Source organism: Channa argus, chromosome 7 (assembly GCF_033026475.1).
Source record: "Channa argus isolate prfri chromosome 7, Channa argus male v1.0, whole genome shotgun sequence".
Lineage (NCBI taxonomy): Eukaryota > Metazoa > Chordata > Actinopteri > Anabantiformes > Channidae > Channa > Channa argus.
The window spans coordinates 5,687,918-5,707,777 of NC_090203.1; the positions used below are offsets into that span (position 1 = coordinate 5,687,918).

The 19,860-nt window shown below is 41.4% G+C and overlaps 2 protein-coding genes and 1 long non-coding RNA gene across 3 annotated transcripts; 2 read left to right on the forward strand and 1 right to left on the reverse strand.

Moving 5' to 3' along the window:
• The first annotated feature begins 1,813 nt into the window (after positions 1-1,813).
• LOC137130298 (uncharacterized) lies at positions 1,814-6,341 on the forward strand. The gene is made up of 4 exons (XM_067510243.1): positions 1,814-2,484; positions 3,885-4,175; positions 4,611-4,701; positions 5,802-6,341. The coding sequence occupies exons 1-4, from the start codon at positions 2,097-2,099 to the stop codon at positions 6,220-6,222; spliced, it is 1,191 nt and encodes a 396-aa protein (XP_067366344.1). The 5' UTR covers positions 1,814-2,096; the 3' UTR covers positions 6,223-6,341.
• Positions 6,342-8,980: 2,639 nt separating this feature from the next.
• Positions 8,981-19,702, reverse strand: LOC137130301 (uncharacterized). Its single transcript, XR_010914831.1, has 4 exons — positions 19,565-19,702; positions 18,922-19,020; positions 10,395-10,461; positions 8,981-9,560 (listed from the first exon to the last, which is right to left on the reverse strand). It is a non-coding gene; the product is annotated as an uncharacterized lncRNA (long non-coding RNA).
• Positions 9,090-14,445, forward strand: LOC137130300 (protein rapunzel-like). Its single transcript, XM_067510246.1, has 3 exons — positions 9,090-9,168; positions 11,633-11,700; positions 11,855-14,445. Exon 3 carries the CDS (start codon positions 11,888-11,890, stop codon positions 12,566-12,568), a length of 681 nt encoding a protein of 226 aa, XP_067366347.1. The 5' UTR covers positions 9,090-9,168; positions 11,633-11,700; positions 11,855-11,887; the 3' UTR covers positions 12,569-14,445.
• Positions 19,703-19,860: the final 158 nt, after the last annotated feature.

Genomic DNA, 19,860 nt, shown 5'->3' on the forward strand with positions numbered 1-19,860 from the left:
ACACTTCCCCTTCAACTCCAGTCACTTCATGACTTAAGACGTTTAGAGCAGAGGATGTCCACTGAACCAGAGGTGAAGAAAAGAAAATGGTAAGAATATGACATGTTTTCTGTATGGAGCTCAACCTGCAACAAGAATAATGACATTGGCCCTTTTAATCTTCATATTAACAGACCTCTGGGTCTTGTTTACTCGTGACTGGACTTGAAAAAGAAAAAACTATAAATGAGAATAGCTCGCTATGTCTAAAAACAACATTTGCCTACAAGCTTTATCCCAGTTTGCGTATTAGTAGCACATAATGCTGATAGAAGCCATTTATCCTATTTATTCTCTGGTTTTAAGCTAAACTAGCTGTCAAATGTATCAAATGTTCCTTGTTTTCAAATATCAGTTGCAGACAATTATCTGTAAAAAAAAAAAACGTGCACAACATTCGACTTTGCAGGTCTCATATCTCCGCCTGGCTGGAGGGATGACAACCAAAGAGAGTATTAGAGAATAATGGCCAAGCTTTTTACCAACACTCTGGCCAAAAACATGACCTGGAGGGGAAGAAATAACAAGCACAAGACTGAGAACCTCAACATCAAGAGAGTTATTCTCAGTGAGTGTTATAGTGTTGTACATTGACAAGCATTTCAACAAGGGTACCAGAATTAGCCAAAAGGCTATTTTTCATCTGCAGTCCCTGGACAGATGTTAACATTGTCTCCCTAAAAAAAAAATTCATGTGATCTGACAATCCGATAACAGTGCACTAAAAAAAAAAACATCCAAACATGTCTATATCCTGATGTAGATGCATGCATACACACAAATCTACAAGCGCATGCTTGCCTATTATCACCTTGGACTCTGAGGTGAGTGAAATACTAACCAATGAACCACAAATGCATCACTCCTTTTCAACATATGATAGTTGTAGCTCTCAGCATATTAAGTGTTGCACTCAGTCTGCTAAAACTGTTGGATGGGTTGTTTGTAATCTTTTGTTTTGTTTGGCTGTAAAGTTGTTTGGCCCATCTCCATTAAATTTCAATGATTTAAAGACAACACACTCCTGTACTGACCTCTGGTGCAGGCAGCACCGAGGATGGCAACTCGCCTACAGAAAGGCAGCACAGAGCACAAAAACAAAACTTCAATGTCAACTTCACATTCTCTATTATTACTCCATTAATATAATTATTCTCTAGACTCCACTTTTTCATTGAACATTCAGTAATTTTTAAAAGTAACTTTATATTCATATTTGTTTTTACTTTATAAAATGTATTCATATTCATTGTTAGTAGACCTTATAGTTATTAGGCTAAAATGTTTCCATGGAAAATATTATTGTCCTTTGTTTACTGATTTACAGCACATTTGCTTTTCCTTTGGCTGCCACTGTACATCCGTGTATTATCCTCTTGCATTACCAGTAAATTGGTGGCATAATAAAATCCAACCTTTGGGGTTATTTTTTCATACATTTTCCCAATTTTGAATATAATAACGTTTCATGTGATCACAGGTCTAAAATAAAATTGACGGAATAATTGTATTAAAAAAACATTTTAAAAAAATAACCCAAACAAAACAAATTGAAAAGTGCTGGGGAAATGAAATGAAATAGAAATCACAACAAAGTGAATGTGATGAAATTAAAGGAAATGCAGCATCAGGACTGGCGTTAAGATAAAGTTAATAGTGCTAATAAACTACTACTATATGATAATTGGAAATCGGTTTACATATTCACTATTGACGCTCGGTGTAAGCAGGCGTAGCAGCCACCAGGTGGCGCTGTGGCCCCTGGACCAGCATCTACCGACAGACGTCTGTACCGAAGAATTGAACGTCGCAGGAAGCAAACCTGCGTCTCCGGTGCAGTGGATGTAAGCAGCGTTAGAGCAATACAAGCGTGTCATCTGTTTAGTGTGTTAGTATTTAACTTTATTGCTTCGATTTGCGTGTTAAATGTGGCTTTTATGACGGGGGCGTGTGCGGGCAGGTGTCTCCAGTGAACCGCAGTGTCAGCTCGCCTAGCATCCTGAGCTACGCGCTGTTTTCGCACAGTTTGCTGACATCGACACATCTCGATTTCAGGCATGAATTTGGTCCAAAACAGAACTTTGCACCCACACCTACGCGACGAGGAAGCTCTGGTGGTGGAAAACGCGATCCGCCTGGCGATAGACTCCATAGTAAACGTGCTGTACGGTGTTAACAGCGCCAGGACTCACGAGTACCAGCGGATGGTGGGCGACAGGGACAAAGAGATCCAGCGGCTGGAGTGCAGGCTGAGGGAGATCGAGCGCGATCTGCAGGTGCTCCGCCGACAGGGATGCACCTGCGGGCTGCTTAGAAAGCCGCGGAGCCACGCCGGGGCACAAAGCTGCAGTGACCGAGGGATCCGAGAGCAGATCGGGCTCGAACCAAGCTGCAGTGACGCCGAGGTGACCGCTGGGCAGCCGGAGTGTGAAATGAGCATCTCATGTAAGTAAACAAAGATATTATCTCTGTTATAAATACAGAAATGTTCAGGGTTGGAGAGAGAGGGCACTGAAATACTTAAGTCACTTTTCTTTTTTCAATTTCTTTCCAGTCTATAAATTAAGAGAATCAGCTGCTTTTCTTTTCGATATGCATTTGTTTTCCCAATTAAGTGATATTTTATAAACTAAATCAATTTGCAAAACTATTGATGAATCAATTCTGAAAATAATCGTTGCTTGCTAATACTGATTCAATAATCCACCCGTTTTCCATTTTTGTTTTTTTTTCATGTAATGAAACACACCCTGTACAAACTTACTAAAGTTTGCAATTTCACAAACTGGGCTGCACACAGATGACACTATGCAGAAACTGAAGTATTTTGTATTACATCAGGTGAGAAATATTTTATTTCTTGTTATATGAGCTATATATGAACAGATCCTAGTTTTCTAAAATCCTGTAAAAGCCACAGAAATGGGCAGTGTGTTGACTTGCACCATGGTTGGTCTTACATTTGGAGACCATCTTATTCAACAATGATGTAGAAGTGAGCAATGCAGCAAATTCTCACATTTGGAACCAGACAGCGTTTGCCAATGTTGTACTTAATATATTACTAATAAGATTAATTACATTTTGTCATGACATAATAATTACTGTGTATAAATGCTGCTGTGCTTTTGTTAAATGATATATTTAGAACCCCATAAATTAAAGAATGTTTCTATGTAGGACTGCAAATAAAAACCAATATCCCGATCAATGAATCCTAAGTTCCAGAGCCCGAGTTGACTTATTTAAACAGGTTGTTTTTCCCAGACAACATTTTAAAACCTGAACATACGTTTGGCTGCAAAAGTTGCATCCCCCAATTTTAAAATGGCAAAAGGAGCAACACAAATGTGTTTATTGAAAGCATAATATTTAATAGACAACTAGTATAAATGTTCTTTCAGCTTTTTTATCAATCAATCTATCAATTCTGATATAACGTCTTATCAATTGTATTTATTTATTGATTGGTTTATTTGGCATGGACAGTGTGTTCCGATGAGCATTTCAGCCGGGATACCAGAATTAGCCAAAAAGGCTAATTTTTCATATGCAGTCCACGGCAAGATGTAAACATTGTCTCCCTAAAAAAAAAAACTAAAAAATTAATACCAAATGAAATAACACAATATGATGATAAATGAAATGAGTACACCCAGAATAAATACGACAAAGCACTGCCTATAAAAATCAGTTTTCAACCTATATCATTTTGCCATTTCAAAATAAGGTAAATAAGCTGTATTTACATGTTTGAAGACAAATTCATTTAGAAACTTAGTGTTTATATAAATTTATTATTGTGTGTGTATTGTACTATTTATTTTTGTCCTGTTTCTCCACAGTGGGTGTTTTTGCAAGACCCCCGTCACATGTCTCCTCCCAAAGCCACGAGTCAGCTTTCCCATCATCCCCCAGTAGAGTGGGTCTAGACCAGACCTGCACCTCCCACTCCTCAGAGGCCTCAGGTGTGTCCAGGAATTTCCCTCGGTCTCCCAGCAGTCTTGTGGTCAAAGAAGAGCCCTGTGATACGGACGCAGTCACGATCAAGTGGGAAATGAGTGAAGAGAGATTCGGAGAGAATCAAGAGAGCAGAGGCAGTCCATGCCAGGACAAAGAGGGTCCAAGTGTAAAAAGTAAGTCATGGTAGGATACATTACTAACATATATGAATATTTACACATTAGAGGGACATGTAGATTGAACCTCAGAAACTGTTAAGCATCAGAAAGTTTCTTCAGAATACTGGTTTAGCATCCACCTATTGTTTAGTCAGAGTTGCCCTAATTATCATTTTGAAATTTTAAATTATGTACTTCATAGGGAACATGGTTTCTTGAATTAATCACTGCTGCATATGGATTGTTTTGTTAAATGAAAGAAATATGCATTTATTCAACAAACGTTGACATAGTATTGTTTTGGCACTGTTATCAAAGAAGACCCTGTAATAGCCTTAGATGGAGAAAAGCCTGAACTGCAGTATACGTGTGGCATCGCTGTAAAAATGTTTTAGCATGTGGGATTGCGTGGCACTGTTCCTTGTTTATTTTATTTTTTTACTTCTTTAGAAAAACAGGACAACGGGGACACAAAAAAGCTCAGGGAGAGACCTCAAGCAGAGCCTAGCAGACGGCAAATCACAGAGGCAGAACACCTGAGGTGATTTATTGCATGGATATACATGTGGCACAAATTTGTGGTCTACACACACTACTTGGTCCACCCAAAGTCCCATAATGCATTTAGGTTTTTTGTGGCTACTTAACCAATATGTAAACATTGTAATGCGATACTTGCATAATGCATTTCCATCACAGCAGTTAATGACAGGACATTATTTATCTGAAATGACAGTTGCTGGCAGCAGCTCTATATTACATCTCCCTTGGCCAGAATCAGCTGCCATTCATTTTGAGTCAAACCAGGTGCAGTTGCTCTGTGCGCTCTGCTTTGCACGGCAGGAACAAAAGGAGCCCGGCAGCATGACAGGAGAAGCTGAACTTTATGCATTTCTGTTGTGATGAAGTTCAGCAACAGGCTGAGATCCAGTTGGGAACGTTTCGATTCCACTATAAGATGAAGCATACAGTGGGTTTCACTCCAGTTTCAGATTAGAAAAAACTCTGATACAGATCCAGTATCCTGCTGACCAGAATGAATTGTAGTCCAAAAATATATGTCTTCAAACTCAGATTTTCGTGAAAGCACACTTATCAATAAACAGGACTGATAATAATTTAAAAAGTGTGCACAACATAATATTTGAGTGCAAAAATATCCATTGCCATAAAATGATCAACTAATAATATGCAATTACTTCAACACTTCCCCAAATGTGAAATGTGTTGATACAATCTAGTGATGAAAAACTATTTTTTTAAATGTTGATATTGAAGAACAATCTACTCTCTTCTACTTTGAGGTTTTGCCTGGAACATTGCTGGTTAGTTACACTAGTGGCATGTGACAAAGACAAGCAGCAGCATGGGTCAGTTGATAACAACTGGAGCCATTCAGCGTTTGTATGGTTAAAATAGGCACATTACAACTGTACTAATTAATACAATTTAATTTTATCACACAATTAACACTGGGACATTACTATGTTTGTAAAGCCAGACGCGTATCTGCATGGAATTGTTTGGGTGGATTTAGTATGCAGTACTTGAATACATCAGAAAAAAAACAAAATACATTTGTAGTGCTTTGTTAACTTTAAACCATGTGAGTGATTCTTTCCCCCGTATTCACCTCCTCAGGAACAAGAAGAAGAGTGTGCCTATGTCTGAGCTGCCGGAGGAGGCCCAGAGACTGAAGAGAGCCGCCTGGAGAGCTGCTTCCAGGCGGTATTATGCCCGGAAAATAGCGCGCCAGCAGGCAGACCCTTCACGCCCTGTCCCCTTTTCCCACATTGCAGCTTCTCAATATTCACAACCCATCTCTTTTGTGGATAAAAGGAGGAGGACGCTTATATCCGAGTTACCCGAAGAGTCTCAGATGCTACAGAGGGAAGCGTGGAGGGCTGCATCCAGGAGGTACTATGCTCGAAAGATAGCTCGCCCCCGGACCGACCCCACACAGTTCGGACACCTACTTCCGAATAAAGAGCCATTTGTAGAAAGACGGGGACCAAACTCAGGAGGATCTCACACCAACAATGGAGGAATAATGTGCAGCTGATAGATAGTGCATTTATTGTTAATAGTTAGCCATGTTACGTCAAAAACTGTATCATGTAAATGTCTGTATTTTGGGTCGATTTGTACTTGTATATTAATAAATACAAATTGTACAATGGGGTTTGTCTCAGTTTTTCTGATCTTATCCAAATAGTTTAATCCTGGGTTTTAAGTTAGAATTGTTTCTTTGTAACTGAAATCTTGAGGACAGCAATGCAATCACATCAGGGTTCTCATTTCTTGTTGACTCCCTTTATTCCTCTGTGGTGCAGTGCAGGCCTGTGCAAAATGCTAAGCGAAGGAACAGCAGCACACGTTTAACAGCGCCCCTCGAGTCCACCCTATGTAACTACAAGTACAGCATCGGTACGGTCTATTGGATAAAGGTCAGAGCTCAAAATCTTTGTTAGTGATAACAGGTGTTCAGTATTTAAATATACTGTTGAATCGAAAACTGGCTTTTATTTCAGAGAAAACTGGATTTTTAAAAAATTTTATTCCATGAAGTGATACACACAATGTAATCCAAGTCTATGTAGACAATAAAAAGACAGCGTTTCCTTTTCTAATTTATTTTAAATTATTCACAGTACAATCAGCCGCACAGTACCATGAAAACATGTTTAATATTAAACTTGGCAATATATGCATTCATTCAATTCATACTAAAAATCAATATTATATCATTAGGCAAACCAAATACTGCAAAAGTGCCCTCTGAGGTCCGTCCAATGTAGAGTAAATGTATATAAATCCCCATTAGTAAAACCCGATATTGGAGCAAATGCAAAAAAGTGCCCCTTAGGATACAGTAAAGAAAACCTGATAGTTTGTCTTCAACAGTGTCCTCACAGTGGAACAAAACTAAAATGTTCCCTGTAAGATGTGCTTGCAATAAAGCAAACATGATAAATTGATGTAGGCTTTTAGCCCATCATGCATCGCTGTTTGCCGATGCCAGGTGCCCTTTAAACCCCTGCCCCTCCCTGACACCCTGAGTCCGCCACTAGCTTTATCCAGATAAACAGGGCTACTACAGCGAATAGAGAGATGGATTATTCAGTCACAGAAAAAAATGAAACGGAATAATCCATCCAAAAGAGAAATGGATGACTGTGCCTCTTGTCTCTGTGTTTATAGTCAGCGCCTCCGGGCCTCGTTATTGTTGCTTTCAAGCAGTCAACAGAGCAATTTTTATGCCCCAAAGCTTTGAAAAAAAAAAACCAGCACGTCTCCCAACAGAGGCTGTTTGTCCCTCTGAAGCCTACACATTACGCACATTGACCGCAGATCGACATACAGCTGTTCTTACACGTGTGGTGGAGCAGCGTCATTCAGGACAGAGTATTCATGGGTCTGTCACTCAAGTCTGAAATATGATCTGTTTGACAACTGCTGCGGCAAATGCACAAAGAGGACAGGCGTGCGTCCGGCTGCAGCTCCGGCTGTGTGCTGAACAAAGGCTGCACATGATGCGCCTGTCGGAGCGTAAATGTGGGCAGTGGACAAGCGTTACGAGCAAATAACGGAGGCTTTTCATTTACATTGTGTATTTTATTTTCCACTATAGATAGTAAGGACGTCAAGGCTTCTCGTGAGTTTCTTTTGCCCGGGGCTGGCTGTTTCACACAGGGGATGGGGGGTCTTTGACCGGCTGGAGTCTCAGGTCTGGACACGCAGGGAGGCAAACGCCCAACTCATATGTGACTATCTGTGCTGTTGTAATTAACACAGACACCAGTTGGGCTGTGAGGGGAACAGGAGTGTCCTTTAACGACAGCTGCCAACATCATTTGCATGGCGTTTCATTTAGGGGAAAACAGCTTCAACCGCCGGCGCAGTCAGTCCCCCATCCGGGAGTTCAAGTTTTCTCAGTTTTGTTCGTGTATAAATAACCTCCACGTTTTGTTTTGTTTATTGTGCTACCATAGGCTATGGGATTTTTATCTGTTCAGCTCTGGATAAAGGACCAGTCTATGGCTCGTGGCAGGACTACTTTGGCGCACTGAACAGGTGCGTTGGCTCCGGTTTTTCTTCGCTTAATAGGTTAATAGAGGATAAATTTAATTTGTGCGGTGTGCTGCAGGCTTTCAGCACTGAATATATATATTTCCAAGTTAATAATAGTTTAAATATATAAAATTATTAACTTACTTTTCTGTATTCCCAGTGCGCCATTTGGTACAATTTTGTCGTTTGGTCCTGCCTTTGAATTCGATATTCTTTGAGTTCAGTCTTAATTTTTCAATACAACTGTAAGTATTCCGAAAAGATTATTATAATAATTATCTTTTAAGATGGATAGACTTCTGATTTTTCTCCTGGAGCCTTTGGAGAGCTCTCTTTGCCTTTAGATACAACTGTGCCATTTTGGCAATGTCTTTTTAGATCAAAGGCTTCCCCGTTTGCGTCTTTGGGTTCTGCGCTATTGAAAATAATTCCTTGGATCTTTTTGCTCCAGTCAATAAGAAGATGGTCTCTTTGACTCCTAAATTCCACCAATGGACCTTTTGTTGTCTCCCAGAGATGCTCCAGGACTTGGAAATGGCACAAAACGCAAATGAAAGTCAATGAGAGCTCAGCTGCGCACTGACTTACAATCGCTGTTCAGTCTGAACAGTACGACTATTGGATAAGCCAAAATAAGTGGAAAACATAGGGGTATTTCTGAGTGTACATGAGGAGGGGGCTTTGGTGTTTTAAGCCATTGATATGTTTTTTTAAAATGGCAATTTGGGCCTTATGTGTATTTGGGGCCCAAATTGCCTTTTTGGGTCATTCTGGGTGCTCTGAGGTCTTTATAAATGGCCTAGTCCAATTTGATCACCCCTACATATTCATCTAACATGGAAGTGTCCTTTTTTGCAGGGATTGCTGGGAAGAAGAAGGAGGCTGTCGAGGTTGGGACTTCAGAGAGGGAACTATAGGCAGAGCTAACTCTCAAAAGGTAAGAAATCCCCTGTTCTGCTGTGGCCAATGGTGCCAGATGGTGGCTTAGAGGCAGATAAAGACGGTATACTGCACATTTGGACTGGAAAGTTGAGGTTTTCAGGTGAATTTTGGTGCCTTTAAAGTATGATTGGGCAGGGAGGGTCAGAGCATTATGGTGTGCATTAACAAGGAAATATGGAAGGGCGGCTAGGGGGAGCCATAGCTATGGAGAAGGCCAGTGCATGGCCCTAAACTGTTTTGCTTGGTGTAGTACTTACAAACACAGTAGAACTACGGATGAAACTTCCTTGTTGTAAGTTGTCATTAGCATAGTACTTGTTTGATGTGCATTAGGCTCAAGGGTGTATTTTCTTCAAACAGACTTCAAACTGCCACACAGGATGTGGTCTGTAAATACAAAGAGCAAACTGTGAGCAAACGGGACAAAGAATCACTCAAATAAGCCACAAATATATAACTTGTGTACTTTTGTAAGATATTTCTGGGATAAAAAACGTGTAAATTCGGATTAGCCTAGCATTGCTGTGATTACAGAAAACATTCAAGATGGCCACTCCGCTGCTGGGAAACAGGTGAGAGCAGCCTGACACTTCCTGATTAGACAGACAGAGCTGCTCTATTTCCCAAAAAACAAAAACAAAACACGGTCCAATGTTGTTTCCCATCAGAGATCGAAACTCTGTATCTTACTATAGGTAGTTTATATGTAGATGCACAATAATACAGAAGTCACTGAGCCACAACTTTAGGCCAAGACTTTCTGACGTGGGAGTGTTGCGTCCTCTGCCGAGGCCATGCTGTCAGCGAGCAGTGACAGGGAGGCTTTCAACAGCAGCTGTGATTGGTTACAATTGAATGCACTTACTTTGGATTTTTATTAATGTTATAACATTCAATTTGTAAAAAAAAATCACTGTTTCTTTTAAGTTGCAAAAAAAAAAACAAATTAAAAACAATCTCACAAAAATGAAGCTCTCTTGTTATGGAATTTATCTGGGACAATGTAAGAGTTGTTGCATTTGCTCAAAGGGTTTAATACATTGTTAGTAACTACGTGCTCCTATAAAGGGTTGTCAAATGCCTTCAGATGTTATGCATCCGTTCGCGTTAAGTTTAGCTCAGAATGTTTTCATCTTGCTCGAAAAGAAAATGTTATTTTTCAGTAGTTTTGTTTCAAAAGCAGTTTTTGACCAAAAAAAAAATAATTAACCCTTTCATTACCTGCATCGCCTCCTGCAGTTTGCAGTACTGTGTGGAGGCATAGAGTGGTTCACCTGTAAAACATTGTCTGAAAGAGAAGGGAATAAAAAAATTAGTTATTTGATATCACTTATTGATAATTAAACAATAAAAGACATTGATGGGCAAAGCAGATTGTTTTGCGTTTAAACACTGAAAATATGTGATGCAAAATACAAATTTGAAAAATCAAATAACGAATAGTCTTTTGCTAGTTACAGGCTTTTAAAAGTATAATTTAACATTAACCTGAAGCTAAAGGGTTAAATCTGGCTCCTGAACATCAGTGCTTTCAGTCCATAGTGGTGGTGCTGAAATCAGATGAAGCAGCATATGGGTGTAGTTGTTAATACAGATAAATTACTGCCCCCTCTGGTCGACACAAGTATTTAAAAAGACTTAAAAGCAAAATGGAAAAATGTTTCATTACGTGCGTCTCTCTCACAGGCCTGATTCACGAGCTGTGTTGCCCCCTGTTGTCAGTAAAACACTCTTGGTGTAATCACAGAGAGATGTGGTTCTCATGTCACAGAGGTGTAGAAGAGGACACTTAACATATTCACCCTCTTTTCCATTTATGTTAAAGCTGCCTTGAGCCCTTGAACTAAATTTAGCTTCGTGGCGAATGTTACTGTATTACATCATGCTTCTGTTGCTGGAAGAACAGAGCTGGATAATCCCGTTTTACCAAAGACACAGACCTGGTGTCAGACTTTTTACTCTTGTAGTCTTCAGCAGTCTGTTAGCTCACACAGTTTAAACTGTAAACCTCCAATTTAACCCTCTATACTGGCTTGAGAGCATGTTAAAATATGTATAGCAGCTCATATTATGTAGCAAACAAGTATTACAGCTCAGTCAGTCGTGACATGTTTGTTTTCCAGTTGAACTGCAGCTAGAGTTTCTTTAAACCCCACCCATTAGCTGCTCCTAGCTTCCCATGCCGTTCACATTCAGCTGCTGCTGCTGCTGAGGAGCTATCGTCTCAGTCCATAGAAACACACAGCGAGCCAGCTGGTGCTGAAAGGCTGCAGTGCTGAAGTGAGCTGTGTCACAGAGAAGGAGGGGCCGTTAACTGCTTCACTGCTGAAAACCAGAGAGAAAATTGGTTCACTTCCTGGTTCGGGGAGATGTAATGAACCAACATCAGCGCTTTGCATGTTCTGTGCTGGATACGTTTGTTTTGCTTCTTGTGTCTGAATCTCTGTGTTTTCTTCTAGGAATCAAAGGCACCACTTCCTCACCTGAAAAAGACAGACTTCTGCGTGAGCTGAAAAAGATTTTTGATGTAAGATTAACTCCTTTTTAACCTATCAGATCTCTGTCACAATCAGTTTGGAATATATGTTGGAATATTCATTAGAACATTGCCCAGTTATGTGGCAGCATCTACTGTAAAATAATTTTCCTTTTTCATTAATCACTTTAACATCTTTACCCAGTGCCCTGAACATCTGCACCGCCGGGCGATCACGATGGACGAGGAGATTGTCGAGGACCGGGCCAAGGTGAAGCAGGGCCTGATCAAAGTGCTCGAATGTGTAGCCACCATCTCCTCAGCAGCAGCCGTGGTTAACCCCATTTTTGGCATAGCCGGTTCTCTGATCCGGGTGGTGCTGCACCACGTTGATGATGAAGACATCCGCACCCTGAAACGCGAGTTCGGGTCAGTCAACCGGGCACTAGAAAAAATCTCACAGCAGAATCGCAACACGCTGGTACAGATCAAGAAGGAGACGCTGGACGGCCAGTACTGTCAGGTGGAAGAGAACCTGAAGAACCAGTTCAGAAAGTTCATGGACATGGTGGAGGCACGTCCGGAGCACAGCGAGCGCAAGAAGGAAGACTTTGAGGAGAGCTACGCCAATGACATGGGAGACCAGAACCTGCACACGCTCTACGATGGCGTGGTGGGTAAACCGAAGCTCTTCAGCAGGCCCATCTTGGAGGTCTACATGAAGCACTCACAGGGTGACCGCCTCACCATGGAGCGACTGTGCACACGTCTCACCTACCTGTTCTGCATCGGCCTCATCGCCCTCATGGGCTACGCCGCCATCATCGGAGACGACGAGGAGAGTTTGAGCGAGGAGTGGGCAGAGAAGATGGAGCACGTGCAAGAGAAGATGCAAGAGGCTCTTTGTAAATGCAAATGAACAAGAAGCGTGAGGAAGACCTTTTTCCCTCTCTACTGCTGCTGTTCATTCATAGTCAGGACTCACATGTCCACATTCCTTCTGTTGCTCCCTCGTCTTAGCTTTTTCTCTCCGTATTTGCACTTAGTAACTGTGTTTTACTGCTTGAAAATCTCAAGTATCAATGAGCACCAAAATGTCTCATTTTAAAAATACTCCCATTGTCCAAACTGAGTGAGGTTGTCTTTCAGGATGTATTTTCTACCTTGGTTTAGGTGAAGACAACTGTTGTATGTATGTATGATGGTTTCCCATTGGCACCACATAACAGTGGGCTCATATTTACATATATGTGGTAAATCTGAATAGCACTGTGATTGTGGGATCACTACAGTTATTCTTAAATCTACACTAAAAACTAAACAATACACTAAAATCTAAATGTGAGCTATGAATGGAAATAAATGACATCATATATCATGCAAAATATCACACACCTGTAACCAACGCGTAAACATAAATGAACATGCCGTTGGTGTGTGATATTGCAATGTATCCCAGCAATTATGCACTTTGTGAAAATATTTGACAACTATTGTAGTCCTGGTAAATACATGTATTACACTACAAGGACGTGAGTATGTTGGAATAGTGAAATGCTACATACTCACTGAAGTACCGTCCTGTCATATGAACATGTTACCACTAGAGGGGATGCTATGAAAGCCCATCCATCATCTTTTGCTTATACTGTTAAAGGGGGTGCACCTGTTTTCATGTTTCAGTCAAGTTAGAAATATCTATAATATTACAGAGTAAATGAAACCAAAGCAAGGAACACCCAAAGTTTTCAGAGTAATGAATGTATTGAAAACCCGGAAACACTGCAGGCTTCTTATTTATGCTACACTATGCCTACTTGTTGCTGCCAAGCACTAAATGCAGTCTACATTTACACTAACATCTGATGCTGCTGTTCTTCATTTCCAGTTCAAAACTGAAACGCTAACAGTCAACAGTAATTTAAATCTGATTGTAAGCAACACTACATCTGGCAAATTAAACACTTGACTACCGCAGGATACATATAAATATAATTTGGCATGAGTTCAAATAAACCAGTGGATTAATATGTGCTTCCATTTTCACAACTCACAAATTTTGTTTATTCTACACACAACTGAGGTATGTGTCCCTACAGGAATTTGATATGTTTCAGAAGGAACCTTCCACTATTGTTTTATATGCAGGAGACGCACCAAGTACTTTTGTAATATATAAATATAATTATCATTGGTTCGATCATAGTTTAGAACCTCAAAGCGTTTTTTCCCAGTTAAGCCTCAGCATCAAGATGCTTTTGACCCTTCATGCCTTTCTCCTGCACTTCATCATCTGACCAACAGTGCCTAGATGTGCTATGAGTTTTGTGTTGTCCTTTTTTTTTTTATGGATTTTGTTTTGTTTTTTGCTTTATCATTTACGTACAATATTGTATTAAATTGTATAAATGCTACAATGTTTGTAAATGTGTAATTTTTTTGTTATAGCAATTGCTGCATTGGGATGGTTCGGACTGTTGGTAAATAGAAAAGTAGACTAAACATGTTCCTAAACATCATTTGATCATTAGTTTATATCTATGTAATGTTTTACTGAGGTCTAAACCACAATCCTTTAAATACACAAATCTGTACTGAACAGTTTGATCTCTAATTGTTACAGCAGATTCAGTCTAGGCTAAAGTCAAAATGCTGTTGTAATGGAGGAAATGTATAAGAACCTATTATTGATGCTTTTTTAAATGTCATATACTATGTGAATGTTGCCTTTGCTGTTAAGGAGCTTTGAGACATGGTTGTATGTGCACCACTCTGAATAAACCTGAGTGAATATTGCTGAGTTGGAGAAGTTATTTCTACACAAATAATAAAAACTGAAATACAAATGTTCAGAAATACTCCAAAGTAATGACGTCTACAGACCACAAGGTCGGTGGTTTGATCCCCGGTCCTGGCTATATGTCAAAGTGTCTCTGGGCAAGACACTGAACTCCTAACAGCCCATTCCCCTCCCCAGCTAAGCAGTGCCGGTCCAAGCCCGGTAGAAATTGGGGAGGGTTGCGTCAGGAAGGGCAAAGGGTAAAAACTGTGCCAAAAGCTGTGGCGACCCTGAACTCACAGGACTAGCCGAAAGGACAAAATAATAATAATGCAGGATTTATATTAAAAATAAAGCAAGTGTTTGAGCATTAAATTATGTGTTCTTGTTAACTAGGTTTCCAAAGCTGTAGGAGGTCTCTAACCCCCTTGCAGCATCAATTTTTGGAAGCCCTTGATTTAACATGGCAGTTACCTTGTACATAAATCAGTATTGCAACTATTTCTTTTTTTTTCCATTCGATGCCAAACACCTTTTGTGGCCTGCACAGATTTCTAACCTCAAGTCTCTGTAACATCTTCAGGATAAAATTTATGTGCAACTGTGTACAAGGTCCTACCACCCAAAACCAGCATCTGACTGCATATCTTGGGTTTGAATTCAAGTTCCTAAATCATTTCAAAAATCTTCTCAGAAGAGTGGGAGCTGGCATACAGTATCTGCAGAATAATGGTTAATTATCTGTCCACAGGTGAAATGTTTGGCCCTGTGTTTTTGATTGTATTGCATATTGTTTCATGTAACACCCTGTGTCCCTACGGATATGCAACCACAAGGGGACACAAGCCAGTGTCTTCTTGTGCCAGTCCCAAGTCTGGATAAATGCAGAGCGTTGGGTCAGGAAGGGCCAAATTAAACATGCTAATCATGACTTCCACACCAGATCTGACTTCCATACTGGATCAGTCGGGGCCTGGGGTAACAACGACCACCACCCGGGCTGTTGCCAGTGGAAATTGGGCCACTGTTGGTCGAAGAAGGAGAGGAGGAAGGTGTGTTCGTAGGCAGAGAGAAGAGGACAGAGAAGAGTGTAGGACTGACAGTAGGGACTTTGAATGTTGGGACTATGACAGGGAAGGTTAGAGAGTTGGTTGACATGATGCAGAGAAGGAAGGTGGACATACTGTGTGTCCAGGAGACCAGGTGGAAAGGTAGCAAGGCTAGAAGCTTAGGAGCAGGGTTCAAGTTGTTCTACCATGGGTCAGATAGGAAGAGAAATGGAGTAGGAGTTATCCTGAAAGAGGAGTGTGTGAGGAATGTTCTAGAGGCTAAAAGAGTATCAGACAGGTTGATGAGTCTGAAACTGGAAATTGAAGGCACGATGTTCAATGTTGTTAGTGGTTATGCCCCACAGGTAGGATGTGAGGTAGAAGAGAAGGAGAAATTCTGGTGTGAGTTAGATGAAGTGATGCAGAGCATCCCACAGCTGAGAGAGTGGTCATTGCAGATTTCAATGGGCATGTAGGTGAAGGGAACAGAGGTGATGAGACTGTGATGGGCAGGTTTGGTCTACAGGACAGGAACGCAGAAGGTCAGATGGTAGTTGACTTTGCAAAGAGGATGGAAATGGCCGTAGTGAACACTTTCTTCCAGAAGAGGCAGGAACATAGGGTAACTTATAAGAGCGGAGGTAGAATCACTCAGGTGGACGACATCTTATGTCAAAAATCTAAAAGAGATCAGTGACTGCAAAGTATTGGTAGGGGAGAGTGTAGCCAGAAGACACAGGATGGTGGTGTGTAAAATGACTCTGGTGGTGAGGAAGATGAAGAGGAAAAAGGCAGAGCAGAGGACGAAGTGGTGGAAGTTGACAAAGGAAGAATGTCGTGTAGTTTTCAGGGAGGAGCTGAAACAGGCTCTGGGTGGTTTGGAGGTGGTTCCAGATGACTGGACCACTACAGCTAATGTGATCAGGGAGACAGGTAGGAGGGTTCTCGGTGTGTCATCAGGAGGAAAGTGGACAAGGAGACTTGGTGGTGGAACGAGGAAGTTCAGGAGTGTATACAGAGAAAGAGGTTAGCTAAGAAGAAGTGGGACACTGATAGGACTGAAGAGAGTAGACAGGAGTACAGGGAGATACAGCGTAAGGTGAAGGTAGAGGTGGCAAAGGCCAAACAAAGAGCATATGAGGACTTGTATGTTAGGTTGGACACTAAAGAGGGAGAGGTGGATTTGTACAGGTTGGCCAGACAAAGAGATAGAGATGGGAAGGATGTGCAGCAGGTTAGGGTGCCAGGAGTGTAATGGGAAAATGGAAGGAGAACTTTGAAGAGTTGATGAATCAGGAAAATGAACGAAGAGTTGAAGAGGTGACTGGTGTGGAGCAGGAAGTAGCAAAGATTAGTAAAAGTGAAGTGAGGAGGATGATGAAGAGTGGAAAAGGCAGTTGGTCCATGACATATAGGTATGAAAGTGTCTAGGAGAGGTGGCAGTGGAGTTTCTGACTAAGGGCAGAGGTGAACATTTGTGAGCAGCAATATGGTTTCATGCGAGTCCAACAGATGCAGTGTTTGCTGTGAGGATGCTGATGCAGAAGTTGCATTGTGTTTTTGTAGATTTAGAGAAAGCATATGACAGGGTGCCGAGAGAGGAGCTGTGGTATTGTATGAGGACGTCTGGAGTGTTAGAGTGGTGCAGGACATGTATGAGAGCTGTAAGACTGTGGTGAGGTGAGCTGTAGGTGTGACAGAGGAGTTCAAGGTGGAGGTGGGTCTGGAAAGCAGAGCAATGAAGCTTAGCTGCAGCAAGACAGAATACATGTGTGTCAACGAGAGGGACACAGGTGGAACGGTGAGGTCACAGGGAGCAGAGGTAAAGAAGTTGCAGGACTTTAAGTAGTTAGGGTCAACAGTTTAGAGCAACGGAGAGTGTGGAAAAGAGGTGAAGAGGCGAGTGCAGGCAGGTTGGAACGGGTGGAGAAAAGTGTCAGGTGTGTTGTGTGATAAAAAGAGTATCAGCGAGAATGAAAGGAAAGGTGTTCAAGACGGTGGTGAGACCAGAGATGTTGTTCCACTTAGAGACAGTGGCACTGAAGAAAAGACAGGAGGCAGAGCTGGAGGTAGCAGAGCTTAAGATGTTGAGGTTCTCTTTGGGAGTGACGAGGATGGACAGGATCAGGAATGAGGACATCAGAGGGACAGCTCATGTTAGATGTGTTGGAGATAAAGTCAGAGAGGCCAGATTGAGGTTTGGACATGTTCAGAGGAGAAACTGTGAATATATCTGTAGAAGGATGCTGAGGTTGGAGCTGCCAGGCAGGAGGTCTAGAGGAAGACCAAAGAGGACATTTATGGATGTAATGAGAGAGGACATGAAGTTAGTCTGTGTGAGAGAAGAGGATGCAGAGGACAGAGTTAGATGGAGGCACATGATTCATTGTGGCGACTCCTGAAAGGGAACAGCCCAAAGGAAAAGAAGAAGAAGAAGACCGGCCACATAACCTGCACAATTTATTGCAATCCAATATGGCAGCTGTCATGAATTCCACATTTACAAGGTTTTAATTTCTCCATTTTTAAATTGAAATGGTCAGAAAGTAAATAAATCCGCTGTGTGTTTCTAGTGGAGTGCAATTTATTACATATCTAATGTTTTAGCCACTTTTGTTTTAAGTGCAAGAATCTAAACATTAGAACCACTTCCTAATATATTGCCACTACAGTCCCAGCCCACAAATTCTGGTTTCCTTTTATATACAGTCAGTGCTGCTGGGCTCCAAAAATCTGAGCTATTTCCTTTATTAAGTTTGTGTAGGGAGGAAATCAGCGAGGAGTGTTTACCGATATGTGCACCAGGGGGCGACCCGACTTCACTTGCTTCACTGTTGCACCTGTTTCCACTGAAGTCCCCGAGGGCCCAAAAGGAGTGAAGCATCACGTCGGCACTTTCAAACTGACGAGGAATTAAAGGTTGCTTATGGTTGTGTTTGGTACAAAACACTTCTTCTAAGCACTGTGCGTAAAGCAAGTGCGACTAATTTAGAGGATTACAACGAAGTAAAGGTCAGTGTCTGAGACACTACGGCTATTTGTCGAAGTGTCAAACTGGGCAAGACACTGAACCCCTAAAATCCAATTCCCATCCCCAGCTAAGCAGTGCCGGTCCAAGCCCGGTAGAAACTGGGGAGGGTTGCGTCAGGAAGGGCATCCAGCGTAAAAACTGTGCCAAATCAACATGCGGACAATGATCCGCTGTGGCGACTATGAACTCACAGGATAAGCCGAAAGGATAAAAAAAAAAAGGAAGGAAGACAGGAATTTACCTGATGCTGAAAAAAACAAACGCTTACAGATAAGGTTCAGCACTTCTTTCATGGCCCTCCTCCATCATTAACCAGCTGAACAGGTTCGTGCTTACAGCTCAGAGTCGGGGGAACCAAACAGGAAAATGTGCATTTCAAGCTTCTGAAATGCAGAAGAAAAAGAGGTGCTTACCTGAAATGCTGTCTGCACGATGCGCGTCTCTAAACCGCCGACGTCCCTCGTTTTTTTTGTCTTCATGACAGCAGCTCGTTTATGGGCATCCATTTTCACCTGAACAAAATGTCAAATTCACAAATGTAAGAGACGTTTCAAGAACATATGACATTGAAATGTGCGCTGAAGCGGAAACATTTTGCGTAATGATTTTTTTTTTTTGGTGAGGGGACGTTCAGCTTGGGCGCTCACAGGGGACCATCGTATTTTTGCGCACAGATGACGGTGAGATGAGGATCTAAGATGGACTATAATTTTATCGTCATCAAGTCATAGGACTGTTAAAACATGCGCTTTTAAGGTCTACATTTATGACAAACCTCTCTGGGGTGGCGTGACGCACGTCGGGGCCAGTTACAAACACCGTGAGCTTTTCATATTTACCCCCCGAAACAATAAAATCATCATCTGGCTATTTATATAATCTATTCTACATCTAATTACAATGTGTAGGCTACTTCTACTAGGAGCTGTGAGCTACAGCTCATTCTCTGATTATTTAGAAACGACCACAGTAAAATGGTAAAAAATAAATAAATGTAAAGATCTGATATTATTGTACAAAGAACAAGAAAAAAAAGCTGTTTTCCAATCGCCTTACCTCAAGTTTGGGTCCCTAAATGTTCACGACGACTGAAGCGCAGTATGGCGAAGAGACATTTGCGCCAAGTGTGCGTGAGACCTTCCCCAAAACACAACACGAACATATGTGGAGAAATAATTTTCAGCTAAAGTATTTAAATGTAGCTCTGTTGTGATGAGAAGAGACTAAATCGCCCTTTCTTGAGGCATGAAGACTGAATATAAAATGGATCCCTCTTGCAGTTTGCGCTCTGTTTGAACCCACTACCTCCTCCCCTCTCGCTTTCTCTCTCTCTCGCTCTCCTTTGCAGATAT

What these genes read in the sequence shown, in the direction of transcription:
- LOC137130298 (XM_067510243.1), top strand. Translation starts at nt 2,097, where the DNA reads ATGAATTTGGTCCAAAACAGAACTTTGCACCCACACCTACGCGACGAG. An exon ending in AGAGGGTCCAAGTGTAAAAA is followed by an intron (nt 4,176 to 4,610) that starts GTAAGTCATGGT and finishes TTACTTCTTTAG; the next exon opens with AAAAACAGGACAACGGGGAC. An exon ending in ACAGAGGCAGAACACCTGAG is followed by an intron (nt 4,702 to 5,801) that starts GTGATTTATTGC and finishes TCACCTCCTCAG; the next exon opens with GAACAAGAAGAAGAGTGTGC.
- LOC137130300 (XM_067510246.1), top strand. Translation starts at nt 11,888, where the DNA reads ATGGACGAGGAGATTGTCGAGGACCGGGCCAAGGTGAAGCAGGGCCTG.